The sequence below is a fragment of the Bufo bufo genome, chromosome 1, assembly GCF_905171765.1.
Source record: "Bufo bufo chromosome 1, aBufBuf1.1, whole genome shotgun sequence".
Taxonomy (NCBI): domain Eukaryota; kingdom Metazoa; phylum Chordata; class Amphibia; order Anura; family Bufonidae; genus Bufo; species Bufo bufo.
Genome location: NC_053389.1, coordinates 786,232,338 through 786,243,321, shown reverse-complemented (window position 1 = coordinate 786,243,321; position 10,984 = coordinate 786,232,338). Strand labels below are relative to the sequence as shown.

The 10,984-nt window shown below is 44.2% G+C and overlaps 1 protein-coding gene and 1 long non-coding RNA gene across 2 annotated transcripts in view; both read right to left on the bottom strand.

Moving 5' to 3' along the window:
• Positions 1 to 7,532: 7,532 nt before the first annotated feature.
• Positions 7,533 to 9,404, bottom strand: LOC120986387. Its single transcript, XR_005775678.1, has 2 exons — positions 9,290 to 9,404; positions 7,533 to 9,255 (listed from the first exon to the last, which is right to left on the bottom strand). It is a non-coding gene; the product is annotated as an uncharacterized LOC120986387 (long non-coding RNA).
• Positions 9,405 to 10,126: 722 nt separating this feature from the next.
• Positions 10,127 to 10,984, bottom strand: part of ICAM3 (intercellular adhesion molecule 3) — a 37,891-nt gene continuing 37,033 nt past the window's right edge. Inside the window, exon 8 of the mRNA XM_040414925.1 lies at positions 10,127 to 10,736. Coding sequence (XP_040270859.1) covers positions 10,531 to 10,736 — 206 coding nt within the window. The 3' untranslated portion in view covers positions 10,127 to 10,530. The remainder of the gene's footprint in view (positions 10,737 to 10,984) is intronic.

The window sequence follows — 10,984 nt, the reverse complement described above, 5'->3', positions numbered from 1 at the left end:
GAGAAAAAAATATTTAACAGCTTTGCTTTCTCCTCGTCGCTCTCTGCGACTCCCCCCTCATTACTCTTTAAAGGGCCGACACCTTCAGATTTATACTTTTTAACATTTATATAATTGAAGAACATTTTAGGGTTAGTTTTACTCTCTTTGGCAATTAATCTCTCGGTCTCTAGTTTGGCCGCTTTTATTTGTTTTTTACATGTTCTGTTTTTTTCCTTATAGTTTTTCAGTGCTTCCGTGCTACCCTCCTGTTTTAGTGATTTATATGCTTTATTTTTGTCATTTATTGCTTTCTTTACAGTTCTATTTATCCACATTGGTTTCTTTTTGTTCCTTAACCTTTTATTCCCATACGGTATGTACCTCTCACAATGAGCTTTTAGGATGTTTTTAAAGATATCCCATTTTGTGGCTGTATTTTTATTTTTGAGGACTTTGTCCCAGTTAGTTAGGCCTATGGCCTCTCTTAGTTGGCTAAATTTAGCTTTTTTGAAGTTTGGTATTTTTGTTCCTCCCTGTAGAAACGCTCTTTTGAATGATAATTGGAAGGTTATTACTTTATGGTCACTATTTCCCAGGTGTCCCCCGACCTGCACATCTGTTGTTCTGTCAGGCCTATTGGTTAATACTAAGTCCAGTATAGCCGTCCCTCTAGTCGGGTCCTGAACCAGTTGGGAGAGGTAATTGTTTTTGGTTATTGCCAAGAATCTGTTTCCTTTATGAGATATACAAGTTTCAGTTTCCCAGTCTATATCTGGGTAGTTGAAGTCCCCCATAATAACCACCTCATTATGATTTGCCGCCTTGTGTATCTCGTTTAGTAGTAGATTTTCTGTGGACTCTGGTATATTAGGTGGTTTATAGTAAACTCCTATTAGTAATTTATTGTTGTTTTTAGCTCCATGTATCTCTACCCACAGTGACTCCACATGTTCATGTCCCTCACTTATATCTTCACGGAGTGTGGGCTTTAGACAAGACTTTACATAAAGGCAGACCCCTCCCCCTCTCCGGTTTTGACGATCCTTTCTAAACAGACTGTAACCCTGTACATTAACCGCCCAGTCATAGCGATCATCCAGCCATGTCTCAGTTATTCCCACTATGTCATAGTCCTCCTCACACATCACTAATTCCAGTTCCCCAGTTTTATTTGTCAGGCTTCTGGCATTAGTATACATACATTTGAGAGGTTTATGTATATTTATTATCTTACACCTTTCCTTCTGAACTGTTCTAGTCCCTCCTTCCATTCCTCCCCCAGTCCCACTACCTTGCCCCCGGTCTCTATCTGCACTATGTTCCCCTCCTATAGTGTAATTACCCTCCCCCCCAGTCCCTAGTTTAAACACTCCTCCAACCCTCTAGCCATCTTCTTCCCCAGCACAGCTGACCCTTCCCCATTGAGGTGCAGCCCATCCCTACGATAGAGCCTGTAGCCGATAGAGAAGTCGGCCCAGTTCTCCAGGAACCCAAACCCCTCCTTCCTACACCAGTTCTTGAGCCACTTGTTAATCTCCCGCTGCCTTTCTTGTGTGGCCCATGGTACAGGTAGTATTTCAGAAAATACTACCTTTGAGGTCCTTGCCCTAAGCTTTTGACCTAAATCCCTGAAATCATTTTTAAGGACTCTCCACCTACCTCTAACTTTGTCATTGGTTCCAATATGGACCATGACCGCTGGATCTTCTCCAGCCCCTCCCAGTAATCTGTCAACCCGATCCGCGATATGTCGAACTCTAGCGCCAGGAAGACAGCACACTGTTCGGCGATCACGGTCTTTGTGACAGATTTCCCTATCTGTTCCCCTAATAATTGAGTCTCCCACTACCAGCACCTGTCTGGCCTGCCCTGCTCTCCTGGTTCCCTGCTTACCGGAGCTGACATTCCCCTGACTGGCAGAGGAAGTGTCCGGCTGCGGCAGTGCCGTCCCCGGACTGATATCCCCCTCATCTGCCAAACGTGCGAACTTGTTGGGGTGTGTCAGATCAGGGCTAGCCTCCCTGGCACTCTTCCCTCTACCCCGCTTTCTAACTGTTACCCAGCTAGCTACCTCACTTTTCTCAGCCTCCTCGCTACCACCCTCCCCCTCATCTACCCCAAAGAGTGCTTGCTCGGTGAGAAGCAAACTCTTTTGCAAATTGTCAATGCCTCTCAGTGTTGCAACTTGCCCATTTAGAGACTCGATTAGCGATTCCAAACGGGTAATTTGCTCACATCTTGAACAAAGAAATACACCCTGGAACGGCTGTTCCAGGACTGCATACATCATGCAAGATGTGCACTGGACTGCGTTGTCAACTGTGCAACACATACTAAATGGGGATTACACCACAAAAGCAAAAAATACAATATAATGTAGTACTAAGAAACTGGCTAATTGCAGTCCCCCACAGAAGTCCCTGAATCTAAAGTCACTTAATCTTAAGTCACACACTTACGCAACCACACTTAATCAACCACGCGTCGCGGTCAAACTCGCGTTATATATCTCCTTATATAAATATAAATGCAGCTCTTTTTAGCCAGTTTGTGTATGGCAATCATGTTGTTAGTATATGTTTAATAAAATTTAATGGTGTGACTACTCAGTGATTTAGTATTTAACTACATATACTCCTTTTGGTTTCTGCAGTCTATTATGTATATGGGTTAATGTTACTCTAGAAGGGGAAGTAGGTTTGGTGTTCCTGCCCACACTTTGGCCTGTTTCTGGCACATACCATGTTCCCTGACCCCATGGACTTCTTGGCAAGCAGACTGGAACAGTGGCCGAAACTAGCTCAATATGCTCTCTGTTTCTGGTTTTCAGCGCTGCAGGGGGCATGGTGACACCCAGACGGACCAAGTTGTCCAAATGAACCAAGCCTGGATTCGGGAGGATTTTCATACTCCTCTAGCTGTGGCTGATGCATAGATCTGGCCTAGCTGATGGTGCCCCATCTTGCTACTGTTGCTGTCTGGCTGCCTGCTGTCCTGCCTACCATCATGTTCCGTACAGCAGCTGCCACCACCTCCGCAGCTGCTACTCCTCACTGCCAATCCCCTACTGCCACCACTATTAATGCTATGCATCCGCTACTACTACTACTACTACTACCCCTACTACTACTATTACTACCTACTGCCGACCTGCTGCCTTGTATGTTCCATGCTACGCTGCTGCTGCTACTACTGAAGCCACATGCCTGTTATTACCCTACCCAACGAGCCACTTTTTCTTCTGACAGTTAACACTTATGTGTGTCGTACGGGCAGGCATTCTCACTTTGTCAAGGCATAATTTTTGGACGCTTGGTCCCCCAAGCCACTTTTTAATTATTTTTTTTATCCCATAACACCGTATGTGTTTAAACACCATCTGCCCCCAATAAGGGACAATTTTTGGAAGCTTTGGATAAGGAAAAAGCATGAGACACGTGCCGGTGCGTGATATTCAACACGCTGTATGATAACACCGTCACCCCTGCGTTTACCCATAGCTATGTATGTTAGAGTCAATCAGACATCATTTACTATTGCTGTCATTGCGTTCAAGAGCTTAGGGAGGAGGAAAGGGGGAGAGAAAAATCTAAAATGAATGAAAAGTTTTCCTAAAAATTCTGAGTCCTAGGAGACTAGAGGGTGTTATATACGAATTTCCAAGTTCAATTGGAGCCAATTGGGCCGAATCGATTTGGGTCAGAAAAAAATTATCAAATTGTTAGCGACTATAGAAAATGTTTGCTTATCTCTACTCCGTTGCATTCGGGAGTAGATGTCTCAATCCCTAGGGCAATCTGCGGCATGGATCTAGTCGAGGGGTCAGGACTGGGTAGCCGCGCCCCACTGCTGTAAAGATAGTGGCAAGTGCGAGGTGGCAGTGCGGCCTGTCGGCAGCCTATCCCTCTAAAGGTGAGGGGAGCCACAGCCTTTGTTCCTAATGGTATGGACTGTGGATTAAAAATAACAGGAAAAAGCATGGATTTAGGAATTTTTGTTGACAGTAAACTTAACTGTAGAAACCAGTGTCAGGCAGCTGCTGCAAGGCCAATAAGATAATGGGTTGCATCAGAAGGGGCATAGATGCCGGTGATGAGAACATAGTCCTAGCACTTTACAAATCACTAGTCAGACCACACATGGAGTACTGTGTACAGTTCTGGGCTCCTGTGAACAAGGCAGACATAGCAGAGCTGGAGAGGGTCCAGAGGAGGGCAACTAAAGTATTAACGGAATGGGTGGACTACAGTCAGAAGGCGATCTAATAACTATGTATAAGTATAAAACAGAGATCTCTCCTGTCATCTATTTATGCCCAGGTGACATCCTCTGCGTCTGGAGGAAAGAAGGTTTGTACACAAACATAGAAGAGGATTCTTTACGGTAAGAGCAGTGAGACTATGGAACTCTCTGCCTGAGGAGGTGGTGATGGTGAACTAAGAGTTCAAGAGAGGCCTGGATTTATTTTCATTGGTGAAATCCTCTGTGAAAATCCACAACAGATTTGGCATGATGGGGATTAGAAAATCCAAAGCATGTCCTCAGTTCTGCATGGATTTTCCCATTACATGTGTAATACCCTAGACCTAGGGCACTACTATTTGTATATAGTTTTCATTGTTGTGTATTTTATTGTTTGCTTCTGGCGGTAGTTACCAGCAAAGAATGGATGGCAAAGGTTGGCAGAAAGATGGATAACCACCCTGTTCCTCCCCTCTTGGTAAAAGTGGGATGAATGCCTGCCAAGAGGGGGAGTTCCTGTACAAAGACAGAAGAGAGAGGAAGCACCTTGCAGAGCTCCTGCTCCTGTTACATATTCTCCAGAGAGAACTACTCCAGTTTTCCTCAAGTAAAGTTTTGAGACGTTCAACAGCAGAGTGAACTGCTAACACACTACTTCTGGTGAGGGATTACAGCCAAGACACCCATCACCGGAGTACTGTTAAGCCAGTGCTAAAATTGTCACCATCCAACCTGCTTCCATATCTTTACCGTTGCCATAAAAATTTGCACTTAAAATCAGCTGCTACTGAATGTATTTGAAGTTCTACGTTGCTCTTACTAGAAGAGACTTGCATATATCTAATTCTGGCCTCATTCTTCAATGCTACTTTTCCACTGCACTGATCCCCAGGGAGCAACGGCCTGAGGGAGAACACCGTGACACAACACTTCATCAGAGCCACTATCACTCCCATTCTCTGCACTGGCTCCTCAGTTCCTCCCCTCTTGGTAGGAGTGTGCTGGTCCTGCTTTCAGCCTAGATGAGAGACGTAGAGCACAAGAAGCACACTACAGAGCTCTTGCGTCGGTTGGAGAGTCCCCATAGAGAACAACAGAATATGTCCTCAAGTAAATCCTTGAGAAGTGAGACAGCAGAATTAACAGCTGAACACCTGTATTGAAGACACTGGTGTAAGGTGAGGGACTACGGTTAAGACACCCATCACGCAAACTACCACTATGCCAGTTAAAACTAATGTCTGGATCTGATAGTGGATATCTACACTCACAAGTGCTACACTGCAGCCATCCAACCTGCCTCCATATTCCTTACTGGTGCCAGAAATTGCACTTGAAATCCACTGCTATTGAATGCACCTGAAGTTATGCTTTGCACATAGTAAAAAGACACCGTTATAAGTATACTTCTGGCCTTGTTCTTCAAAACTACATTTCCACTTCACCCTTCACCATGGAGCAACAGCCTGAGGGAGCACACCATGACACAATACTTCATCAGGGGCTGCTACCACTCCCATTCTCTACACTAGCTCCTCAGGGGCTCGTCGCTCCAAAACCATCTGCAAGAGGGGGTGGTCCCAGCCTATTTGTAAAATCGTGTGAAGATGTTTCATGTTTCAATTTAATAACATAACAAAGGACGAGGCGGTACTCCAAATGCTGGACTCCTGAAGTAAGACCGCCACACACCATTTCTTTGAAAACGACTCCAGCTGTGACTTAAAAGCTAGAACCTTTTCAATGTAACACAAAAGAACAAAAAGTTATTATAAGAGAATACGACATATACAAAATGGTAAAAACATAGCCATATGAAATAAATGAGCACCCACAATAACTGTCCTATTTGTCGATTTTGGCATCGGCCATGGATCCGGTGTTAAACCACATCCGGCACTTCTGTCTATTGGTTTTTCCCGGAACGGGGAGGTCCTGGAATTGGCCAGCAGAGCAGTCCTATGTGTCTATAAATGACCCTTTGTGTAAGTTTGCCTTCGCTATTGCAATTCTTTAACCTCTGTATGTCATTTGTGTGTAATAGATACATGAAATGGGCTCACAAACTGAGTCCGCTCCCTACATGGTGTGTGCTGGATGTGCAATACAGTTGAGACCCAGCAGCAATGACTGTGATCAGAGATTACTCTGATCCTGGTCATTTAACCGGTCAGATGCCACGGTCAGCTGTGGCATCTGAGGGCGCTTCCTGATCACATGATGCACACTGAGAATTTGGTAGCTCAAGACACTTCTTGATCTCCCTGCCCTGCTCTTACATTGGCCAGCTCTTCCCTGTAGGGAAATTAGACACTTAAAGGGGTTTTGCCATCTCAGACAATGGGGGCATATCGCTAGGATTGTCTGATAGGTGGGACCCGCACCTACAATGAGAACGGAGCGTGGAAATGAACGGAGGGCACACTGCGCATGTGCAGCCCAACCGCCCTCCATTCTTTTCTATGGGGCCGCCGAAAATAGCCGAGCGCTGTCTGAATGGGAGCAGGGGCTGCGTGTGCGCGGTGCGCTACCATTCACTTCTATGGGAGCAGCGCTTGGTGGTGGACGGAGGTCTTCCAGCCACAGCTCTCCCCGCTCCGCACCTATCAGACAATGGGGACATATCCTAGCGATATGCCCCCATTGTATGTGATGGGGAAACCCCTTTAACCCCGGAGTAAGACAAAAAATCAAGTGAGCAAGTTTCAGTGGATCATTTTCCGTGTGGATCCAGATTAGAAAAGGAGAATCAAGTAATCTTAGTGGATCCGGTTCTAGACTAGCCAGGACCAGTATCAAAAAAACTGCAGCCATGTGTGGAGAGTATACGGAGAACGGTGTGATTGAGGAGAAATATGCACTGAAAGGGGATCCTATGGACGCAAACAAGTCATCTACAAAAGTGGTCAGATGTCAGAATCTGCCAAAAGCAGCATGAATCATCGATGAACCTTTCTTATCAGGCAGGTGGAGTAATGAATTTTTTGGGAACACAATGGGTCCTATGATACCCGGGGATAGATGGACGTTTGGACAGTATGGCTTACCTAAGCATGGTGTATGACCAAGTCCACCCTTTCATGACATCTGTTTGGCCTATGGCAGTAGGACAATGCACCATGCCACATGGGTCGTCGTATAGTGGTGGATTAGTATCTTTGGTAACTCCATTTAATTTGTGGCAATTCCGAGAACCCCTCCTGTCCACATGATCCGATATTCTGAAGGACAAAGGAGCTCCAACTAGAGGGGTGTCTCAAATCTAGTCACCATTCATATATTTGCATAATAATTTCCAACACAACATGTTAGAGAAATCAGTTTACTGTATAAAGTTTAAATAGAACATATAAACAGTATATACATGTATACGCCCTGTGGTCCTGTAGTCATTCGGTCACTGGAAGCCTTCTAGGTCTTCTCTTCAGTTTCATACAGCATGACTTCTTGTAAAGATGACAGGTCCATCCAATAGAAAGCCAAGGAGTCCATACATTCTGCCATTGTCACTAACCATTACTGTTACACGTCAGTTCTGACCAGTAGAAACTGATTGCATCGGACATTACAGACTGAGGACTTGAAGAGACATCTTCCTGGTTGTATATACAGTAACAGAGAGAGTGTCTCGTAACTCTCACATAAAAAATAAGACAGCAAACACTTAAAGCACAGTTCCACCTTACAACACTGTCTTAATCTATCTTTATAGGGAAGGGAGTACAATGTTTCTGATACACTGCTCCAAATCTCCTGCACAGACATAGAATTAAAAGGTAAGATTCTGTTTACCTTCAGCCACCACTAGAGGGAGCTCACAGCATACTGTTTATACATAGCACTTAGCAGTAATAAAACAATATGTGGTGCTCCCTCTAGTGGATCTTTTAGGCAGACAACCTTACATGATATTATTATTACATATTCACATATGTGTTGGGTGCATTGCAGGCAGCATTATTGTCTGTCATCAAGAGTCCATGACGTAGCCCAGACATAAACCATCAGAAATCAGCTGGATGCCATTGGGATATGTGCAAAGGATCCACTACAGCGCTATAGCTTATGCTTGGAGCAGAAGCCATGACACATGTATGATCATACCCTTACACCTCTACCATTTATATCTTTGCAGGCAAATTGGGATCATGTAAAAAATGGTTGTTTCATTTATTTGTTTGTATTAATGTGCAGGGGCAGTGCTATAAAGTGTTCTTCTAATATGTGCCCTTTACTGTAAGATGCAGGCACAGGATTCTCAGCCTGCCTCTGCTCTCCCAGTTCCAGTTGCTGGTTCCTTCCCATGCCTTGTCTCCCTAAATGTCTACATTATTTTGCTAAAAACAAATGTTATATGTTGTTCTATACTGCATTTCATATGCTGAAGTGTTTCCCTGATCTTCCAATTATGTCTCTGGTTAGTGCTGAGAAGATAGGGAGAGGAGCAGAGCTGCAGTGTGCAGCACTGACAGTACGTGTACTACGTTCCTGTGTGTCAGCGCAGATCTCTGCAGCCTAGATGTTGGCGAGGAAACCTTTAGAAGCTGTTTTCTAATAAAGTGGCCTCTAAAGTGTTCCCCACCCAGATGCAAGTGCAGGATTCTCAGCCTGCCTCTGGTCTCCTTGCCCCAGGTGCTGCCTCCTTCCCCTGCCTTGCCTTTCTACATGTGTAATTTATTTAACTGAAAATCAAAAGTTATATGCTCCATAATGCATTGGATCTGCCGTCAGAGCTGGTCACTGGCCACAGGGCTCCCCTTTTTCTTCCCAGTATGTCTCTGGTTAGTGCTGGGAAGGTAGGGAGAGGAGCAGGGCTGCAGTGTGCAGCACTGACATTAAGTATACTATGTTCCTGTGTGTCAGCGCTGACTGCTACAGCCCAGGTGAATAGTTTAGCATACTCTTTGTAATAACATTTATATCCCTGCCCCTACACACTAAAAAGACAGTTAGACGTCACCCTATTATTTATCTTGTAAAGCTATCTATATCTATCTGATCTCATATCTATCTATCTATCTATCTATCTATCTCTATCTATCTAATCTCACATTTATCTATCTACACAATGTGTCAACCCTTACCTTAGCTCTAATTTTCTCCAATTTTTCATTAAACAATATCACCACATGCTAGCCGTAAATCACAACCACTGGGTGGCTGCAAATATAGGATATAGGATAGACACTGTGTGACACACTATAACACAATCATCTCTTGTGAAACACACAATAGTACATATCCATCCACGAATAAAGGATAGGGGTCTATGTGTGCATATTGAAAGGTGGAGTTGTCCTTTAAATATGAGTAGTTCTAAATACATTATCTAGCTTATTTCAGAAGTGAGCAATAAAACAACACTGACAATAAAACTATAATCACCTAATGTGACATTACACCTGAGATGGACAGAATACACTGACGACGCATTACTCTGCAGTATGGTATAGTACAGTGCGATATAGTAACACATTCACAAGAAAACTAATGATTGTGGAGGACCTGCATATGTCATAGCATTCTCTGAGTCTGTTCTGTGATTAGGTAGATAGATAGATATGAGATAGATAGATAGATAGATATAATAAATAGATAATAGATAGATAGATAGATAGATAGATAGATAGATATAATAAATAGATAATAGATAGATAGATAGATAGATAGATAGATAGATAGATAATAGATAGATAGATAGATAGATAATAGATAGATAGATAGATAGATAGATAGATAGATAGACTAAGGACAGCACCTGTTGTACTCGGCTGAGACATCAGATCATTATGTGACCGGAGGGCACAGGCGCCCCCTGGGCATTGGACCACCAGGAGGTTTCCCTGTAGGGTCTGTGGCCACTCCTGATAGACAGACAGATAGAAAACTAGCCCTTGTGTTCAGGATCCACATCATCAACATTACCACAGAAGTAACTGATAGAAAACATAGAGAACATATGACAATCTCTCTCAGGGAAGGCTGGGGGAGGGGAGCCTTGTGTCCAGACATGTGCGGAGAAGGAGAAGATGTCTTCTTGTGACTTCTGTTTTAAACTGTCAGCTGGAATCTGATTGGTTGCTATGGGTAACACCTTTCTCCTGATTCACAGCAACCAATCAGGTCACTGCTTTCACTGCTGGAATCTGATTGGCTCTCTTTTCCTGTTCACCACAATTTGGTTTCCAAGGAGACTGTCAGGCATGGCTCTGATTGGCTGCTCCCAGCCTGGCGGCTTAGTCAGCAGTCCGCCTTCACATTGCTCCATCTCAGCGTCTGAGTTATCAGGTTGCAATAGTCTTAATATTAGACGCAAGACGTGCTGTTGGCGGGGGGCTCTGGGATGTTTCCATTCTGCTGGCGTGGGTCGGGGTTCTTCCTCCACAGTGCATAGAATCCCTTTCGGCCATTCTTCCAGCCAATGTACCGTCCTAGCATAACAATGCCAGCAAGGAGGAGTAAGGCAGCTACACCGCACAGAATACCGATGATCAGTCTTGTAGTAAAATCATCTGTAAAGGAAAGCGGAAATATATGAATAGAATGCCAGAACTACAGTGAAGACTGGTACAGCCAAGCAGCATAGTAGAATAGAAAATGGGAGGGGGGGGGGGGGGTGAAACTGCGATTAACCTTTTAAGGCCTGAGCCCATTTTCGCTTTTTCCTCCCCACCCTACAAAAGCCATAATTGTTTTCAGTTCAGACAGTCTTATGGGGGCTTATTTTTTGTGGGACAACTTGTATTTTCCAATGGAACAA